The 21495-nt window shown below is 44.4% G+C and overlaps 1 protein-coding gene across 2 annotated transcripts in view; it reads right to left on the bottom strand.

The window, feature by feature from the left end:
- Window positions 1-2536: 2536 nt before the first annotated feature.
- Window positions 2537-21495, bottom strand: part of ARHGEF26 (Rho guanine nucleotide exchange factor 26) — a 736698-nt gene continuing 717739 nt past the window's right edge. The window contains exon 15 of one of the 2 annotated variants that reach the window (XM_069618407.1): window positions 2537-4122. In XM_069618407.1, coding sequence (XP_069474508.1) covers window positions 3980-4122 — 143 coding nt within the window. In that variant the 3' untranslated portion in view covers window positions 2537-3979. The remainder of the gene's footprint in view (window positions 4123-21495) is intronic. The other variant, XM_069618408.1, reaches the window with a different exon arrangement.

The raw sequence follows: 21495 nt of genomic DNA, 5'->3' as shown, positions 1-21495 counted from the left end.
CTTCGAAAGATATGGATCAGCACCCTCTTTTATTGCTTGCAAGGTAGCTGGTGGGATTTTGTGTCCCACAGAAGTACGCTGTGTGGTTACAGTACTGGTTGAGGAAGATGAGTTGGAGGAAGTGTGGGATATATTGACCCACTCAACAGCATTTCCCATCACCGAGCTGCATTTGTGCAGAAACCACAGAATGGTTGCGTGGTTGCGCCGGCTCATGTGAGCGCCATGGCTCAAAACTGCGTTTAGCAACAACAGCAAAAACGGCTGCAGCATTGTGCCAAGCAGACATCTGGCAGGATGGAACAAAGGTGGCACATTGAAGGAGATTGCCAGTGTGTTCCAACATAAATAAAAGGAAAAAAGTGGAAAAAAGCAGCGTTGTTTGCTGCAAAAGCCAAAATCCCCATTGAAAATAAACCCTTTCTCACCCCATATTAAAAAGTGTATGATTTCTTTTCATTTTATTAAAAAGTGTATGATTTCTTTTAATTTTCAAATAAATATTGTATTTTACCAACCAGCCTAGTTCATGGTCCATTGTGACCAGAGGTATTTGAAAAGGGGGTGTGATATGAGTGGTGTACCATCTCAATATTGAATCTAACATAAAAAGATAAGCATTTCAGTTGTGCGCTGCATACTAGGCCGAGACCAAGGTGTGTGTCGCCTGATTGAAATCCTTAACAGAAGACAGCCTACTACTTTCAGCCCTTTTGAGAGATGGATTGGGTGTGGTGGCGCATGGAGGTAGTCCGGTAGGAGTACTGTCCAGGTAGTCCGCGACTGAGTACAACGCATTTCACATTGGTAGCTTTAGCCTTTGGTACATTCCCAACAGTGGTAAAGAACTACCACACCCATGATTCTTCTTGGTGCTAGAGGTATGCACTTCCTCTACCTCATCAGCTTGGTCCTCTTCATTGTCTTTGGAAGTACTGCACTTTTTTTGTTGTGTGGGTCCACCAGCTGGTGGTGGTGGCTCTTGGGGAGGAGGGATGGAAATAGCGGATGCCATTTTTAAGATAAATAGCAGTATTGCTAATATTCTTCCAAGTATGTGCTGTGTACTAGATTGTTAATGGATAATGATTACGAATAGGTGTAGGAGCTGTGCAAGGGGAACATTTTGAACTTGAAAGTTCCTAGATCAGTAGAAAATGCAGTTCTGAATTGTCCACGCAGAACTGATCGCTTAGTGCGGACGCATTCGCGAACACGTCATCATGCCACGCATGCGCGTGCTGTCACGTGACTCTGTCTGGAAGGTCTGCGATGACGTCAGACGTTCACGAACGTCGACGGACCAAAAACAGTGGAAAAAGTTGCAAATAGTGCAGAGCTTTAAGGTGAAACTTTGTAAATTGGACAAAAATGTTGCTATTTTGGGGTAAGTATGATATTAGTCCCAGGAGGATAGCTCATCGCCAACGTGCACGCCTTGGAACCAAGACGACAAGAAGCAACATAGGTTTGATCCCCGGGTCCGCGCTTAGAAACCTCTGGGTATTAAGCACGTTATAAATACACAACTAAGACATATTCCTGTACATTTTTGAATTAAGACATATTCCTGTAACAGCGCCTCGATGTCCCCGGGCTGTGTGAGCGCTTTAAAAATGCAAATAAATAAATACATTACGTTGTAGGAAATTAGAAAGCACTGGTAAAAACCCATAACATTCACTGAAAAAACATTGTTAAAGGGATGTTTGTGTTAAGTTGCACTAATAAAAACCTATGAAATTCAATAAAAAACTTAGTTAAAGGGACGTTATGGTTACAAGTGAAACGGGAAAACCTCAGAAATTCGCCAGTTATGGTAGGCTAAGCAAACACCCAGTACATCAAAGATGAAATCCCAAATGTCTTTTTAGTACTTATTTTGCAGTGTCTTGATTGCCAATCTACTAACAAGAGTTTAGCTGTCCTCTGAAGAATCAGAGGTTTTTTGCTGCACTTGGCACATATATGTTTGTTCCATTGTGTCCGGAATTTGTGTTGAATAATAGGGTTTTTCTGTCTGTTGAATTGAGTATAAGTTTACGTATGTAACTATGTTTTACTGTCTATTAACAGTTTTTTGAAACATGTACGTCATACTTATGTAGTGAAAAGCCCTGTTTGGGGTGTGCATTTGAGCAAAAATTTGACATTTTCTACATGGGAAATCTAATGCAAAAAGTGAAAATGCCTTTCTTTTACCCTTTACATCTTTTGAATCATAACACAGATTAGTACCAAATATTCCTCTATTGTGGGGCCGGATCATTTGTTTGGAAATGTTCATTCTGATCCTTCATATGAGTCAAAGGTTACTAAACATAGAATTTTCACAATTCCTATGGATGATAGGTTTCACCTTAACTATGTAGCACTTAGTGCCACCCTATGATATATACTGATTGGAGACACCAACCGTGAAACATTGATGAAGGCATAGCAAATGATTTTCAAAAATGTACAGAACTGATGTGAGCACATTGAAAATGCAAATTGTAAAATAAAAGAAAAAAAAATATCAGGTCCACAAGCCAAGCATATGAAAAAGGAATTTTTATAAAACACTAATTTCAAGTTAATTTAATTTTAAATGGTTATCTGAACTCTACCATTCAAGTTTACACAGCATGGCCGCATGTAATGCAAGTACAGAGAACTTTTAACAAAAGTATCTTGTATATCATAAAACAGCTTACAGAGTAGAACGCTCGTCGAGAATGGTAAAACTGAGCCTTTAGAAAATGATGCACAGTACAAAAAAGAAATCTAAATTGTTTCCTGAAGCTAAAATACAAATCTGCTACATGATTAAAACACACAACAATAATCCAAATGCAAGAAGTTACATCAGTGCAATGCATTAGATTTCTGGCACATTCCTTGTGGGAAAAAATATCTTAAAATGTTTTGTTTGATAAACTGTAAAATCTATGTCCCTTTACATTTCTGTACAGTTCTGATTTATTTAAATCTATGGTACACATACATACAACACGAAAACACGTTCATACAAACAGGAATGACAATGAATCCCCACTAAAAATGTGTGGGGGATTCCTACATCTGTGTTAAATAACCGACAGCCTATATTTCCCGTTTGCAATAACTGCAATGCTTCGGTTTGTCGTGTAAGATTACTGTAAACTGATTCGCTAACCGTGCACGTCATAGGCAAACCTATCAATTATTGTGTGCCATTTCTCACCTCAATCCGATTACAAATAAAGTTACAAAAACATAAGAAAATGTAGTGCTGTTTCATGAATATTGAGCAGCAAAAGTGCTTTGTCATAATGAACCCAAAATGGCTGTACAGTGCAGCACAACGGGAATGATGGCGGTGTAGTGGCATGAATTTCCGCCCCACTCAGAGATAAACAAAGGCCTACAGACAAGTGGGATCACCACAAATAGTGGGGTTCCACGCCATTTTATGCCCTTCTCTGTACACAATCCTTACAGAGGGCTCCTCTTCCAATCCAAGCAACTTCATCCATCTCGTTGGAAACCCCAAAATTCCTCACCGCTGGATGCAACAAGACAGAAGAATATGCGATCAGGGAATCCGTTTTTCTAACACCATTCCCACTCCTTTTTTTAAGAAGAAAATTGGTCACCAGAGTTGTTGAAGCAGGTTCATTTGCATGCAGACCGAAGGGTCTATTCACGGTGTGGCTTGTCTGAGTGTTTATTGCCCGCTCTGTTGTTCTTGCACAAAATACGTCTAGAAATGTTTGGCAGCATATGCAGTTTATCACGAGGAAGTGCTCTTTATTGCCTTTTTCCTCGACAGCGGATTCCACAGCAGCCTGGTGCCCAACCGAGCTCCTTTTAAAACGGTTAAGACAATGAGTGGGAAGACTGTGGCAGCAGTGCTTTCAATCCTGGGCCCTTCCTGCGCCCCTCCCTTCAACCACTCACAGAGCATTGACTGTAGTGCAAAGTTAGCAGTAAATGAATGGCTGTGACGCAGCAAGGCCTAGACGTTTGTTTCCAGTCCCAACAGCCGCCCCATGCGCTCCATGTTCTTTTCAATTGTAGCCCTGCAGGTGATTTCCTTAGCACACTCCATAGGAAACCAGCCTCGCTCCCCATCCCGCAGCCGCTCACCTTCGTACCAACCTGAGTGGCAAAAAAAGAAACAGAAGTCACATATGATATACATATACTTCCAGGATGACGTTTTACTCAAAAACAAATCTTGAATGGATGTGCTTGGCTTTTAGACGAGCTATTGTTAAGGCTCAATTGCCACAGATTTAAGATCTATAGAGCTGCAACACCACAGCAAGGCTTCAACCGTATCCCAGAGAAAAATGCAGGTTATGGTCTGAAGCCAAGTTAAACAGAATGTTTAAAAAGAAGCTAACAGTTACAATAGAACGCAGGCAGGAATGTCTATCCAAAACAAAATAGAATTCAGGGTTGGGAGAAGAGTAGGGGCTCTAAAGAGCAGTAGAAAGAAAATTTGCACCATCACAAGTGCACTTTTCCATGGCAGTAGCCCTATGACATTCTTCCAAACTATTTGCGCACTAGGAAAATGTTTGTCCCATGTAATGTAGAACTTTAGTAGCACTGGGCTAACTTTGCATAGTACAAAATGTATTCAAAGAATGTTTTGGCCATAGTGCACAATTTCACTTCACTGGTGCAATGTGCCTGTATTATGGACCAAGGAAGTAACTGAGAGATGGCGGATGGAAATTGAGCGCAACTATACATGCAGACTATGCGCAGAACCTTTTGAAACTCAGATGCACCTAATAACTGAGTGTTTGGCATTGAAGGACTTGAGGGAAAAACACTTGGGTGAATTTCTAAAAAACTGTTCTACAAGTTCTCCAAGAGAAACATGGCTTCTCTTGATGCCAGAGAGAAGAACCACTATAACAATGGGATTACTGGCCTTTTTAAAAGACATCTCAAACAGGTTTTTGGAATTGCAAAATAGTTCCATCGCACCATTGGTGAATTAACAAAATGATAATGAAACCTGGATTGTGTGGTGACCTCCCAAGTCGTGACAATGTATTTGTATGTGGTAGTAGGTTTATATACCCTTTTCCTTATGTTCTATTATTCTAACTCATTATCATCACTTTAATATCTTTTATGTTGTGCTTCCTTGGAATCACTTGCTTGTTTTTGAACAATTAACATGTTGTAAAATTAATTTTACGGTTTTTAATTGTAGCATAAAAAGTTTAAAATTGTAAACTAAGAAATGCTAATAATTAAAAAAAATGATGGACCCTTACTGTTCTTTTAGTTGTGAGGTAAGCACAAACGGCTTGATGATTTTGGGCTTGCAAGGTGAATGATGGACAGGGAGGTACAAGACATTTCAACAGTGTGACAGGAGATGACATTTTCAGAGTATGAAACTCCAAAGAGTGACATTTACAAAGCATACACATTTTTAAGCGTGAACTATGTGTCCTTGGTCTGCTCATTGTCTTCAATTCTGAATATAAACAAAGTCTTCAATTAAGCAATAATCCCTGAGCTGGGAAGGAGGTATTACTGAGTCAGGTAATGCCCCAGGGCCCATAGTTACTTAACGAAGACCCTGGGGCATTAAATGCCTTGGTAATACCCCCCTCTAGTGAGGGGATTACTGCTATTAGTACCCCGGCCCGTTGGACCAGGGTACTAAAAGTATGTTTCTTCCTTTTCAAAATGCTACAGCGTTTCCGAAAGGAAGGAAAAAAAGGACAAAAAATGGCCACCAGGGAAGAGAAAAAGTACAAAGTCTGTTTTACCTCTCCATGGTGGCCATTGAAAATAATTTTAAAAAAAGGTAAACAAACAAAATGGCCACCATGGAAAGGGAGATGGTAGTCCCTTCTCCCTTTCCATGGCGGCCATTCAATAGGGAAAAAGTAAACAAAAAAGATGGCTGTCAAGGAAAGGAGAGAAGGGACTACACATAGTCCCATCTTCCTTTCCATGGCAGCCTGTTGCAGATCAGCAGCGGACACTCTTGATACAGAAGTATTTCCAGTGCAACTGCTCCCGAACAGGAGCCAAAAAAGCAGTTAAGTGGAGGGAAAGGGGTTGGGTAGAATCTATGGAGGTGTGCGGGGGAGGGGAACGGAGCACTTACCTGAATCCCCAGCGGCGGGTACTAATAATAAATATATAAACTACAAGAAATAACATCCTTCCAGTAGTCTTTTATTGAAATCACAGCTTATTGTTTGTAATAAACAGTAGTAGCTGGTGAATTCATAAAACGGTGGGGCGTACATGTTTTACCCAAATTGGCCACAGCTAGCATAGCAAGTATTCTCCCCGAAAATGTTTTTTTAAACTTCGCTGTATTTTTGTGCCCAGCTCAGGCACCGGTCTTTTGCCCTCGAATGGCCCCAACATAGAAACAGGGAGGAAAATTATATATTATTTGCTGAGTCATGCCTCTTCATCACACTCATGGACGCTCATGTGAGCACAATGACTACTGCTCTGCAGGAGTAGAGGTAGGAGTGGTGGCTAAACTGTCGACTCATCCCCACATTAATAATAAACTGGCAGTGATTCCAATCATAAAGGTGTAATAGGCACCCTCCAAAAGATATACCTCCTTCAGCCAATGTGGAAGTGCAGGCCGAGGGTAGGCTGTAGAATAGAAGTAGTAACCAAATAGCATTAGCATATAGTTCCAAAATAAAGCAAGGTCTAATCAAGGTTCTATAAAAAAATATGCACTTTTAATCAAACAATAAAATACATGCAGCTTATTACAAAAAAACGGGGAAAATTCACCCCTGCAAAAGAAACACAGAGAATGCACATTTCTGTGAAAAAAGCACTCTCGGTTGATAAGCTGTAGCGTTCATGCAATCTGATTGGGCAACATCAATCTTTAAGGATGTCTTCTTGTGGGAAAAAGATACAGAAGGGGGGCATAAAAGTTACTATGGTCCCAAAGAGTGGACCAGAGCCCCAATACAGTACCCTTAACTCTTGCATTTGGTGTTAATACAGCATCGAGCCGGCTTCTAGGTGCTTTAACTGTGGTTGAGTCAATGTAGAGATGTTGGAGTTTATGTGATCCCACGTGTGGTCTGCAATGAGCCTGTTCAAAAGTGCATGCTCCCCATGGGTGAGGTTTCTAGATGGCTAGACAATGGCTTCCAATGGTTCAGGGCGGCAGACGAGTCAGAGGTGAGATGATGGCTTTGCTGGGTCAAGTTGGATTTGAGTCGGATGAGCTGATCACTTCCACCAGTCAAATCAGCACTTGAGTAGTTGATCCCATGTTGTCGAGCCCACGATCAGGTTCATTGAGGTGAATCGCAATGGAGTGAGCAGGCGTCTGGGTGGCTCAAAATGCAGCAAGTGGTTCAAAGGTTCGTAGAGGGCCAAAAGCAGCACCGCAGGTCGTGTAGCAGATCACAGTGTGCCGAGCGTGGTCCGGCTGGCTGGCAAACAGCTTGATTACTGGTGGTTCTGGGCATCTCAATTCAGGGACTCCAGGACAAAGCGAGTCCTTCACTTCCACTCCAGGAAGTTGTCTGGCAGTTGAGCATCCATCACCTCCAGTGAACAGGGTCCTGATTCCAGTGAAGCTAGCAGAGGCACCTTGGTCCACAGCAGTTCACTCCCCCTGTCCCATGGGGATGTTTAGGGGACAGAGCCTGCCTCTGCCTTGGATGCCTTCTGGCTTCACCTCTACGGCAGAGTAACTTGGAGCAGACTGTACTTCCAATAGAGAATCAGTGAACCCTTCTTTTGGTCTTGATGGTCCAGAGAAGAATTAAAGAAGGAGGGACACCCCCTTTCTTATAAAGGAAAATTGACACAGTGGATTGGTCCAAAGCAAGCCTGCTGTAAAGGGTTTACTCCAAGCTGTTATAACAAGTGTCCTTTGCCTTCTGGCATCACTCCTATAGTGCATTTCTGGCAGGAAATGTTGGCACAGGAAATGGTAGAGAGCCCTAACTGAAATCAAGGTGGTGGAACCCCTCGTTTAGCCCATTCTCTCCCTTCTGGTTACTCTGTGTCCTCTTCCCATGCCTGCTCACTACAATGGATTCCAGTGGCCAGCACCAGTGTGTGAGTGTGGCCTTATGTCATGTCAGTGCTACCTTTGAAGCACTAACTCTGACAAAATCTCCTGGTGATGGTTCCTGTGCCCTTAGAGCAAGGTGTTGCTATTCCTGCAGGAGGATCAGCAGGCAGCAGCCTGGCCATTGTCCAACATCACAGCTGGGGAGACAGTAAGGCACACAGTCCTGTTCACATTGCCGACACTAGTGTGATATATTAATGTGGCTGTATACCTGAGTGATCGTAGTAGCCACCAAGCCACAATTGGACGTGGCTCATATTTACAGATGTATGTACGACCAGGCTGACTAGGTTACACAATGATTATAATTTAGATCAGAGATGCAGACATTTGAAAAGACACCTCTGTCTACAGGGACATTGTGATCCAGCAGCTGTCAGGAATTTACATGTGACCTTTGAACATGCCCTGTGCAAGGCTGGTCTAATGGCACTAGGAGTCTCTGATTAGCAGACCTTCCTTTCAGAAACAGAATTACCTCCATTATTTTATAAAGTAAAAATAAAAAAAGCTTGGGCTATCTTGCCCTCACCAGATGGCACTCTGTCACAATGAGATCATCAAAATAAATAACAGGAAAGTTCGGTGCTACGGTGTGCATTTAGCGATAGAAGCCCTGCAGACCCCCGTGTGGGAAGGCACCCTGAGTCAGATAGGGGCCTGCAGGGCTTCTGTATCTGCAGGCACACAGTGGTACTGTTATGCAGAGTGCTCCCGATCAGGTTGACTGATAGAGAACACAATGCATGACAGCAGTGGTGGGCCCTGCATAATGGGAGGGCACTGCTCCACCACACATTATGGGTGGCCTGCACACATTTTCTTGTATACATTTATTAGGTGATTCCCCTCACAGATAAGTTCCTTTTGACCTTGAGATATTATCATCTTATATTACATGTCTATATACGAATATAACTTGAGAAACAATAATGGAGGTCATTATTGTAGCTTTAAATAGTCAAGCCTAGTTTAATGAAAACTTGGTAACCATAGCCCTGCAACAAAATCACTTACTATGTAATACGTTTTTGCATCAAATGAACATATAGGGGCAGAGTCTCAAAAAGTAGCGCAAATGATAGGAGCGGAGAGACTGAGCTTGTTTCTTTTGCGCTACTTTTAGAAATTCTCAAAGGTGACCTGTGCATTTCCGGAGGGGTTTACAATATTGCAAAGCAGCGCTGTCCATCCCCTTTGCTCACCTTGCTGTTGATATAGAACTCCAGACACTGATATTATAAACAAACTTGTTTGGGAGTCTCTTCACTTAACTGGAAGATTTTGCTGGTCTCTCTAGCTCCTAATGGAAGGGTGCTGCTCAATGGGACTTTGTTACGCTATGAAAGCATGGATGTGCCACTATAAACCCTGGTTCAACGTTCGTCAACAAGGCTACTGCTCTACTCCCTAGAACTGCTGAGTGACAAATGATTAATGCCTGACCACCACCTCCTGAGTTTAGGGGCTCAGCCACTGGATGGATCCTCGGTTGGTCTCGGCACCCAACTAGCAACACATCATTGGTCCATCCTAGCAACAACTAACCCTAGATCTTCCCATGATGACCTAGTACAAAACTTAATTCAAGTACAGGACTCTGCTCCAGCATACACCCAATGGTGAATTGATTTCCCTTGCCTGTCTAACCATAAAAATGTATCTTTTACATAGTGTCTCTCTTGCATGCCTGCAGGTTGCTGGCTAAAGCTCAAATGGTGTAAGTCAATTGGTTTCCTGATCAGGGTTGATTGCTAACTGATCATACTTGGTGTGAGTTCGCTGTTATTCTGGTGCAAGAGCTAGTGAACGGGTAAGGAAAAGAACTTAAGATTTTATTCTGGTACAACCAAAAAAGAAAGGCCACCAGAATTTGATCGCTACACAGTGTTCTGCCATGCATTCAGTTGCTTTCTTCTGTGGCCTGGTGGTCCTTCTTGCACTTGCAAGAAGGCAAGTCTCTCTTGCTTTGCTCACTGTGGCTTCTGGGGCTGTCCGGCACCCGTCCCATGCTCTGACCCTCCCTATCCTGGTTTTGCTTTCTTCTCACTGTTCCTATGGCCTGCGTACAGCAACCACTGCTGTCCTTGCTGCTCATGCATCTTAGGCACTCTGCCTCTTGCACCCAGGGATTTGATTCTGCCTCCTTGTTCCTCTCCCAACACAGCTATTCACTCTACCTCATGACTCTGGACCTTGGATGCAGCTTGTAATGCTGGAAACAATTACTAAAAGGCCCAATGGACAACATGTGGCCTCCAAAGAGTCTGAACTAGCCCAAACTACCGTAATGGCAGATGGCATGACAATGCCTATGCCACATAGACTTGCAATGAGCATGATTGCAAGGGTGCTTGGCAAACATGAAGTTGATTGGCACTTGTTGCTCTGTGGGACATGGCCAGCAAGGTAGTGCGCTACCCGCTGCTGGATAGAGAGAGAATCTGCGATGGAATTGAAACAGCTAAACATACCCTCCAGATACTGTTGACTGTGTAGCGAGGCTCATGGGGTTTGAAAACGCTATTCACTGACACTCCTGGTACCACACGTTCAACTTCTCCGAGAATGTCAAAGCTAAGTTGCTGGGTAGGTCATTCCACAACATGAGCCTTTTCTACTGCAAAGATAATGCCATTTTTTCATTTATAACCAAAGTTAACTTTAATGGATTGGCTTTCTCCCGCAGATGCCTCATCAGATAGATATCCATTCCAGCATCAGTTGCTCCCAAAAACTTTTTGACATGGGGCATAGTGCACCTTGATTCGTTCGTCGTCGTACCCATATTGTCACTATGCCCCTGTAGCTTAGTCCCTCATTAATCCCGTAAAGCTCTGCTGCTGAGGAGGAAAAATTAAACAATTTGCCTGAAACAGCCACAACTCACAGAAAAAATAAAAACCTAACAAGGGATTTATTTTAGACCAGTGAGGAACAGGACTGTAAAAAGGATGCGGACACACAATAGGTTCAATGGTAGGCCTTTAAATGAGAGCTCACCTCTTTCTCCCAATAGAGAAGTAGTCATTAACTGCAGGCACTTTCATAACAGGGTTGGATGAGAGGGTGATGAGAAATCTGCGGGAGAAGAATCCATAGAAAGAACATTACAGTAAGTAATTTCTCCTTCAATGAATTGCCTTTCTCCTGAAGATTCCTCATCAGATAGACTTAGAGCAGTATGTGTGAAGGAGGCAGAATGAAAGTTCCAACGCAAGGAAACTTTGTAGAACCGCTCTCCCAAAACGAGCGTCAGCTCCACTGGCTATATCCAGGCATTAGTGTTTGGTGAAGGTATGCAGCGAAGACCAAGTTTCTGCTCTGCACATGTCCCTCATTAGCACCCCCCTTTGTAGAGCCAAAGAGGCAGCCACCCCCCTAGTGGAGTGGGCTCTGATACCCAGAGGTAATTCCATCCCTGCATTTAGGTAACATTCTGAAATGCAGAGTGGGATCCACCTAGAGATGGATTGGCTGGAGCCAGCCAAACCCTTTCTTGCCATCGAGAAGGCTACACAGTTGGTCCATTTTCCTAAATTCCACGTTCTCACAATATAGAAGCTAAAAGGCCTCTTCAGGTCTAGCCTATGCAACTGCTCCTCCCTACTTGGAAGTATGCAGAGGCGGGTAGAAAACTGGCAGGTCAATAGCTTGGGACAGATGGAACTCCAAGACCACTTTTGGTAAAAGCCCCAGTCACACCTTAAGAGTCACTTTCTCCCTGAAAAAACAGAAAAATGGCAGCTTGCATGACAGGGCCTGCAGCTCACTGACACATCTGGTTGACGTAATGCCAACCAAGAAAGTAGTCTTCAGAGTGAGTAAACAGATGGAGCAAGAGGGCAAAGACTCAAAGGGAGCTGCTATGAGGAAAGTGACAACCAAGTTAAGGTCCTAGTTTGGGACAACAAAGAGAACATGCAAGAATGTATTTACAAGGCCCTTCAGGAATTGGGCCACAATCGGGATCGTAAAGATAGACCCTTGCACCGGAGACCTTTTGAAAACCGACAAAGCCGCCAAGTATCCTTTGACTGTTGCAACCTGAAGGCCTGACGAGGCCAGTGACAGAAGGAACACCATCACTGCCGTGGCGGGGCGAGATATAGGGTCAATCTTGCGTTCCCTGCATATGCCTCGAACCTCCTCAACAGACCCTTGTACTACAGCAAAATAATTCTGCGGTGAGAAGGCGAAGGATGGATTACCAAATATCTAGAAGGGGTCAGACATTTTCTGTAGAGCCAAATTAATTCATTACAGCCCTTAAGGCTATGTAGTTGACCCTGTGTTCTATCGAATCCCAGGCCAATACTTTTGATTTAAATTCCTTCATCAATACAGCATACCTGCACTCCCAATTGGGTTGCCAGTCAATAGCCTTGAAAATATTTTTGCATTTCAATTTATATGTTCTCAAAGCCTGATTAGTATCACCAAGCCTGGCAGTCCCCAGACTTTGTAGAAATGGACATCTGGGCGAAGTACAAAGTTGAAGATAAAACAGGGCCTTTTTCATTAGTATCATTGACTCTAATGAAGCAAGGCCTAGCTCCAAGCATATTGCTCAATATATCTCAATTATTTGTGCCTTGTTCAGGCCATGGCTTAAACATCCCTCCCTTTTTTTCTGCACACCATTCCCTATGGTATTTGAGAATCTTATATCGATACAACGGGAGGGCCTTACACATGTAATCCAACAGGGTTGTTGGCTCCATGAGAGTTACCCTTTCCCATCAGTATTTTTACAATATTACCAAAACCCGTATCCCACCCCAACAACCTGTGTCCTTCCCTGTACCTCCTTTTTATACCCCATACTCGCCCCTCTTCGCCCACACATGCACAAACATGCACATGTCTTACACACTTCCTACATCACACCTTAATCTATCCTGCGTGAGATGCTACTAACCACATCACAAAAACCTACCAACAATAAAATCACAATAAATTCTACCTTTTCACTCCAACACCCCCACTATATCAGGTGAGGAGATCCAGGCCACTAAGGACCTCTACCACAACTACTTTTTCATTCTCATGCCCCCCCCCCTTTATCTACAGGATGGGGATATCCCAGACTCACTAAACATACAGAGCCTCTATCCATATCCTCTTTTCTTCCATTATACAGTGCTGCCTTCGCCCCTATTACCTAAGGAAAGGATTCCATTACTCCAGAAACCATATTATAAAAACTGCAACCACGTGCTTCTCTACTTCATCAAACAAACTCTCCTCGTCACACACACATAATCACTATCCTTTACACTTCCCAACACTCATACTTCCCTCTCACACCTCACTTATTTTTCTCTAAAAGGGGGTACACTTATGTCTGTGTGTTCACCAAAGTCCTCTGTCATGGGGTCCCATCAACGGCATGCACAATCTGTGGACAGTGCCTCACTACAAAGAACAGGCAGGAACTCTGATAACACGGCTCCTGTAAACCTCTCAAAGGTTGTGCACAAGGGTGACTCAGAGCTGCAGGCGGGCATGGCCCCTCCGGATGTGCAGCCAAGAATACTCAGTCTTCGCGGATGCCACTGGAATCACGTCAGGGTCACCAAAAATATTCGGCAACCCTCAGCTATCAGTACAAGAAAATACAACACGCCAGGAAAAAAGGCTATGTGCACCCTTTTTCTATAAAGAGTTTTATTTTGTATACAATAGGAAAAGGTGACAGGGTATTACAAATCCACTGCCAAAGAGCTCTCTGGTGTCTTTCATACAAACTTCAGGTTATAAACACACAAATCGTCATTTTGTGACATGCTCAATTTGAGCTTTGGCTGTAATTATAATTTAATGTAATAATAATAATAATAATAATAATAATAATAATAATAATAGTATAATAGTAACCCTTAAATGTGGCAGTAACGCTATTACTGCCGCATGTAAGGTCTGCCAAATCACAGGCTTGGCAGATTTACCCCCAGCTCTGAGCTGGGAAAAAACCCGCCACGATTTTGCTGATTTTCGGAGCTATTACTGCCGGTGGTAATAGCGCTGAACATTGCCCATTGGGCCCAATGGGAAATTCACAAATGGGCCCAACGGGGAATGGGAACTTACCGTTCCGCCAAACCCATGATCCAGCGCTAATAGCGCTGGGGGGTTTGGCGGTAGGGCTAATCGCCCTGCGCTAATACCGCCTGGGTTAGCGCCCAACTCGTGATGAGGCCCACAGTGTTAATCCCCCACCCTCACTCGCTGCCTCCTATAAACAGGCTAATAATTACATGTAGCCCATTCTCCAATTGGTTCCACTGTCTTCTCGCTCCTCTTCACCACACGTGATTGATGTGCTTGTCCATCATGGAACGCTGAAAAGCAATTGGTTAACATTAACTAGTAACACCCTTCCTTTGATCCTAACCAGGTGACATGCACCTGGTTATCCACGTGAACTCAGTGGGAAATTTCGAGGGTCAGCCTAATCCATGCAAACAAAGCAGCTCTTTTCTCATCCCATCCACGTTGGCACCCACATCATGCCCTCCCACTGTATGGACATCATTCTTAGCTCTGCTTGGCACAAAACACAGATCATGTTGTTCTCTGCTTTCCCCTTTATCAGTTCCCACCCCGATAATTATCCCACCCCATAATGCCCCTGTCCCCCCTACACCATCCCATGCTCATTTCCATATGTTCATATATATTTCGCAATCTAAATAGTCTAGGAGGGGTGGGGGTTTGGACATGCATCCCAACAACAACTCGCCTGTGGGAGGTCCAGATCAGACCTGTCTTTGCCTCCAAAAGAATGAGCGACAAGGATACAGATCACTGCATCACAGTTTCAACCAAAACAACTTCTAGTGTATGGGACAATGTCACAGGCATAGGCAATGGGTCACAGGAAGGGATAGTAATGGGGTTCTGGGGGGTAAATTCATTTTCAAGAAAGATCCATGGATCTATCACTGTCTACCTGGGTTCCCGTCTGTGGTTAAGATGCTGCAGAATATGGGGGGAAAAGATGGAGCCCTGTGAGGTTGGGTCTGACAGAACACTGATGGAGTGGGCTGGGTCTAAGGGGCATGGTAAGTGTGGTGGGCTTGCAGGGCCTGGATGCTGGTCATGGGCAGTGGTGCGGTCTATGGCTCCCCCTTGCAGGATGGCAATGTGTTGTGGAGTTTCTCAGGTCCACTGAGCCAAGGGCCACTAGGAGAGCGTGGATGTTCCCTTTGGGTATTTCCTCAGACAGATGACCATCCAATTGCCTAGGTAGGTCTCACCCCTTCCCTCCATAAAACCAGTGTGTGGTACCAGCAGAGCAAGTACAGAAAAGATCAACAAGCGGTAGCAGTCTGACATGAAGAACAGGCCAGCAGGCCAGGAAGGAACCTAAAACATGCGTGGCACTGGGCCCGCGGGAGAACCATTCATATAGGATCCAGCCATACAACAGAACATAGCTGGTAGCAGGAGGTGGCCAGTGGTTCGAGAAAGGAAGAGGTCTACTGAGCGCAGCACAACCCAAATGTAATTGTATCCGGAGGAGGCGATATGGAGAACAGACACCAGAGACTGGAAGGAGATAGCTGAAGGTGGATCATAGGCAAGAGAGAAGTATGACAACTAAGTTAAAGAGAGGAATAAGAGGCAGGTAGGCCAAAAGAAGGAAGTGGGATGGGCAATTCAAAGTTGGAGGGGAAGGGATAATGCAAGCGAGGAAAGGAGAGCAGGACATACCCATCAGGGAAGGGGAACAGAGTGAAAGGAGCCGTTCTAAGAAAAATGGATCAGGAGGACATGAGAGGTAGGAAAGAGTAGTTAAAGGTAAAGAACCAAGTAAGAGAGCCAGTACTGGGCTCACTAAGAAGGGTGCAAATTAACAAGGGGGGTGCTGGGAGTCTCTCTGCCAGACATTATTCCTGGTTACGAGAGTCTTACCCAGATTCTTTAGCTCACTATCTTTCACAGAGGAGAAATATCCAAAACATGTCAGTCTTTGTCCTGCCCTGGGGCAGTCCAGCACCGAAATGCTAGGCAATTCTCCTCTGAACAAGAGTACCAACAGCAACCCCAGACACGTGTCTCGGTCTGGTTGGACCTTATCAGTAGGGTAATGCCTGACCTCCTGGCAATAGGAACCCATCCTTTGGTATAAGTATGTACTACTCAGGTTGGTAGTGTGGTCGAGCAGCCAGGCTTATCTCAAAAGGGGTCAATGCGAGCTGTAGGGGAGTTACACAGAGACTCACGGTGACAAGTATTCAAATAAACTCTTACACACAGGGTTTCTTGATTAAACAATTATTCATTTAACAGTCAGTTGCATATAAGCCTTCTTCAGAAGGGGAAATATAACAGTAACACTCAAATACACTCCAAAAATATACACACTCCTAATATTTCCAAATCAGCAAGTACACATTTGGGATGGCCCACAGACACTACCTACACCCTCAATAGTTATGGTGCTGGGGACATTAATATATCACTGTTGCATTTAGAATCAGACTTAGGAGTATGTCAAATGAAAACGGTTATTAGAACAAACAAGAGATCACACACATTTTCTGAAGCAGGTAAGTACTTTTGGTAACCCCCCAATGCAAAGTTAGTTAACCCTTTCCTGGAAGGAAGACACAAATCATAAGGAGAGAAGAGTCATTGAGGGAGCCAGGCCAGCCAATGTTAAGTTAGCAAAAGTTACGGTGAACTGAAGCACTTCTTGCAGGTAAGTAAAAGTCTTGCACAATATTTTAGAAGTCTTTGTATAATAAGAAAAAATCAAAGTAGGGACACAAGCTGATTAGGCTTGTGAAGTAAAGAAGCTGACAGCAACTCTACAGAGTAACCAAGACAAGTCTCCAACGAGGACAAGTGAGGTTACACAACAAGAGGTAAGTTGTCTTAGACGGCACAGTACCTTTAGGTTGAAGAAAAGTGCAGCAGATGGCTTCTGTTCCTGTGCAGCTCTGCAGATCCTGGTGTTCCTGGGTCTCAGTCATGGGGACAAGAGGGAGGACTTCAGGGGTCTCCTGCACTGCAATAGGACGGTCGCCGACCGCAACCGACAATCTTCAAACATGTGGCACTTGGTGTTTCAGTTCCTCGTGTCTACCGCAAAAAGCAACTCTGCGGTTCCTGGCTGTCGAGATGGGCTTTCCTTTCATCTGGGGTCCAGTACTCTGTTGAGGTGGCTCAGCCTCAGTCAGTCCTGCTTCCTGGGAGTCTGGAGGATCTTCCTATAGCTCTTAGCCAGCTTAAAAGCAATGCACACAATCTGGTGTTCCTCTCCCTGGCTGTTCGGTTCCAACAGGGACTGCAATTGAAATTCAACCAGCTTCGAGAGGATGTCCAGGTGGCTTATTTTGGAGTTGATTGGTCCCACCAACTCAAGGGGAGAAGTCGTCCTTGCGGGCTTCTCTGTCAATACGAATTCAGAGCTTCAGCACAGCAGCAGGGTTCACCAGGCAAACCAATGGTCAAGGAGTTACAGCAGGCATCTCGTCCAAGTTCTTCTTCGGATTCCTTCATCCAGTGGTCGACTCTGCCTTCCAAGCCAAAAAGCCTCACATATTATGCAGGTTTCTCCCAGTCATTCCAGCCTAGCTGTCAGTCACCCAGCAGGGTGGTTGTCCTTGCGGACATCCAGCCAATGACCTAAGAGTGCATTCTTGTCTCCTAGGAGACTAAGCACAGGGAGTTTCGGGCACCTCCCTCGCTTCCTGTCCCCACCAAACACCCTGGAGCCAGAGGCGGGCTTCACTCATGAATCCCGCCAAAGACAAAAAGAACAAAGGACCAAACCTGGTTTGTCGCATAGAGTAAATCTCAAGAAGGACCTTTCCAACAAGAAATGGTGAAAAAAGAACACCGGGCCATTTTGACAGAATGGGCACCCATGGGTGCTTTACTGCAGCTGCGAACGCAGCCCGTGGTAAAAAACTCCCACTGGTAGTTAAAAGTAAACCACTGCCACCAGCCATTAATTGTAGAAAGGGTAACATACAAATGTTACATGAGAAACTAGACAAAGGGGATACAAAGTAACCCCCTCAAGCACCCTATTGTAAGATAGTGTGTGCTGGGTCTAGAAATTTAAGTAAAGTCAATTTCACTTCACTGCCGTTGGAAACTGTAGTTTATCCAAGAGAAGGTATTTAAAAGTTTGGGAAATCAGAAAGACTTCCCTGTGCCACTGCACTGAAGGTGCTGTGTGACACAATGTAAAAGATGATGCCTATGGAGTTTGTCAGACTCCACAACCAAAAGAAACGCAGTGTTCAAAATCACATTAAAATACATGAGAGAGTGGGAAAAGGGTCTCACTTCCTCCATGTTAAAAATTAAAAAGTCCTAGAGTCCAGCAAGGTAGAGCGGAATTAGCACATTTCTGAGAATTCTCCCTAACAGAAACCATGAGACTGAGGCAAGGGTTGCCCTTTGAGAAGGCTGTTGAGTACAGGCATAACGAGATTTGGAGCCCAAGACCACAGCCCATGAAACAGCTGACAAATGAGCAAAACTGAGATTGAAGGAGAGGAGGCTGAATCCTTAGACAACAGAAAACAAAGGCAGAAAGGGCAAAAGATGGACCAAAATGCAGGGGGAGCAATGGGGCCTGGAACGAGGGCTGGGCATTACTCGAGTCTGACTGATAGGTTGAGATGGTGTCTGGCGCCTTGATCCAGAGAAGTGATAGGAAGTGTGCAAAGAGTATGTTACTGTGCAGATGATGCTATAGAAACCTGAGAGTAATAGATAACCATCCTGAAAATTCAATAAACCACTTAAAATGAGACCACCCTCTGTGTTGTTTGCAAGGCTGTGCTACAGGTATTCATAAGAATGTTAAGAGTCTTTGCTTTCAGCATTTTTCAGATCCTAGGGGCCATATTGCAGATGTGCTCGCCAAAGAGCCATTGAACCCAGTGTAAGGGGAACATGAGGGGTCTTCTCTTGGTTATTTGCTAGACCTGCAAAGACCTGCAATGGTGGATGTTCCTGACCAACCTCCTTTGCCGAAACGGGCCTGTCAGCTGTGGCCCTCAGTCACCCTGGAGACGGACACACCCATGACGGGTCGCAGAGCTCATATTTTAGAGCTTACATCCTGTTAGAAGGTCAGGAAAGGTCCTTCTAGATCAACTTCTGGAACCTGGGTCAGTTCACCTGCCATTGTGACCCATTATTGGTATGTGACAGTGACGCTTCTGGTTCTTCTTTTGTGGCGCAGATGGTGGTACTGAGGGGACAGTGGACTAGGCGGGGATGTGTGTGTCATCACATGGTGGCAATGACAAACCATTTCTGCACCAGTCTGTGCATGGGGGACATTTCAAAGATGAGTAATCTGTGTAAGGGATACTGTATCCATCAGAAAGAAAGGCAAGCAATGTGTTAATCGAGAACAGCCAATAAGTGCCAAGGGCCAGTATGCTCGTCCTTTTTGCAAAGACTTGCATTATAGCCTGGCAGTTAAGGGAGTGTCCATGTGAAATGTGGTGGCTCTGAACATTGGATGGAAAGCAGGAAATAAATAGTCTCAATCTTTAAGAAAAAAGACCCCAAAGCCTGTGGTTGTTGTAAAAGAGGAGCCATATGAAGGGGCCTGAATAGGCCAAAAAAGTGCTGCAGTGCAGGGGAGAAAGCAACCATGTTGCCCGCCTTTGGGACCAGCATCTCTCCTGTTTTTTCTCCACTGGTATTTAAATCTTTGATTGCATCACGTTATGGCGATGGCGCATCTGCAGTCCTGCAGCTTCGTGCAGGAGCTGAGGTGGCAGTGGGCTGTGATGGGATCTGATCATAAGGGCAGGGGAGTTGCTAGGTCTGGAAAAGACCCGGGGCTAAGCTGATGTCGGAACTGTTGGGACTGGGGGCTAGCTAGCCTTTTGGCTATAGCTCCTGAGATTCTATCCGGGGCTACAACCAAAAGACCAGGGGCTATAGCCCCCTTAGCCCCCCCTAGCAACGCACCTGAGGGCAGGGGTGCGTTTGAGGGCATGAACAGATGTCACGCAGCCTGCCAGCGGTTGCTCTCTGCCAGTGGATGGTCAGTATTGGGGAACAAGCCAGCAGATGCCACTCAAGGCAGATCCTGCGGCCGCTGCCCTGAGAAGCTATTTTATAACGGCGCAATCCCATTGGAAAATGCTCTGTGAATCAGGCCCTGAATGTAGATCAATGCTTTGACGGAGGAGGCCGAATATAGTTTTATTTTTTAAGTGCAGTCATTCCTGCCTGAATCAAATGGGGGCATGTATGTACAGTGAGTATCATTAGCTTCAAACATGTAAAATAACACTTTTAATATCACCCAAATAAATAGTATTCATATAGAGAAAAGAAAGTGTTGATCTTAGCATCATTTTGAGCATATGGATGATTTCTCTTCTGGTGCAGAAGAGCAAAACGCATGCAAAGGAACTGCCGATTATTTACATTCATACGTCTACTAAAGGTAGAACTGCAGAAAAAACACGATATCGTTTTCTCACCTAGCATCATTCCTTCATGCACACTCCTGTTTCTTATACATATGCCAAAACAGAGCCCCCAAATCACGCTCTAGAAGTCCTGGCATCTGTTTTGCATCTTACATACCCGTACATATTATACATGCAGGCGCATTATGAAGTTAACCTAAAAGCCAGAACTAGTTTACCATTTCACACCAGACATAGCACAACGTGCAATCTCTGCAGACTACCCTAGAAATGACTGTACGTCTGTCAGACTTGCACATAATCCAGAAGAGTCTGTATCGTGGTCACATGCTTATAGTCATTGTTTGACGCATGGCACTAACTTGTTACTGTACATGATATGCAAACAATGCTTAAATCCGCCATTAAAAGAATTACAACAGATGACCTGTCAAAACACCCCTCTGGGATCAGAATGGGAATATCACAGATATGGCTGTGCTTTATTTCTGTTTGCTTCAGAAATCGGGTCTTTCTTCAGAGGCTCCCAATGCTTGCAGCTCCTGTCATGTGTGTGCCTGTACATTATAGCATGAACATCCTACAGTCAGAGAATGGAAATACTCCCCTAGACTACTTTGGTGCCCAGACTCCATTTGCATCCATGGAAGGCACATCCATTGGTGATATGATTTTATTGTATTTAGTAGTCTCAAGACCTGCAACCTTTTGCTCTCCAGATATTTTTGGACTACAACTCCCATAAGGCCTATACGTATAATCAGTGGTGAGAAAGCATGGAAGTTGTAGTCCAAAACATCTCGCGAGCTGTAGATTGCAGACCCCGGAAATGTATTCGAACTAAAGCGCTGCTGCAGCTCTGGTGGTGCATTCTCCTTTGCAGTCCTCTGTGCCTTCTGGGATTGTGTCCAACCCTTTTAAGTAAGGGCCACCTTAACATTTCTTTGAGCAAGGGATACAGACATTTTGAGGAACACTCAAACTAAACAA

This window comes from Ambystoma mexicanum, chromosome 10 (assembly GCF_040938575.1).
Source record: "Ambystoma mexicanum isolate Mex_15411 chromosome 10, UKY_AmexF1_1, whole genome shotgun sequence".
NCBI classification, from domain to species: Eukaryota; Metazoa; Chordata; class Amphibia; order Caudata; family Ambystomatidae; genus Ambystoma; species Ambystoma mexicanum.
This window is presented reverse-complemented; position numbering and strand designations above follow the sequence as displayed.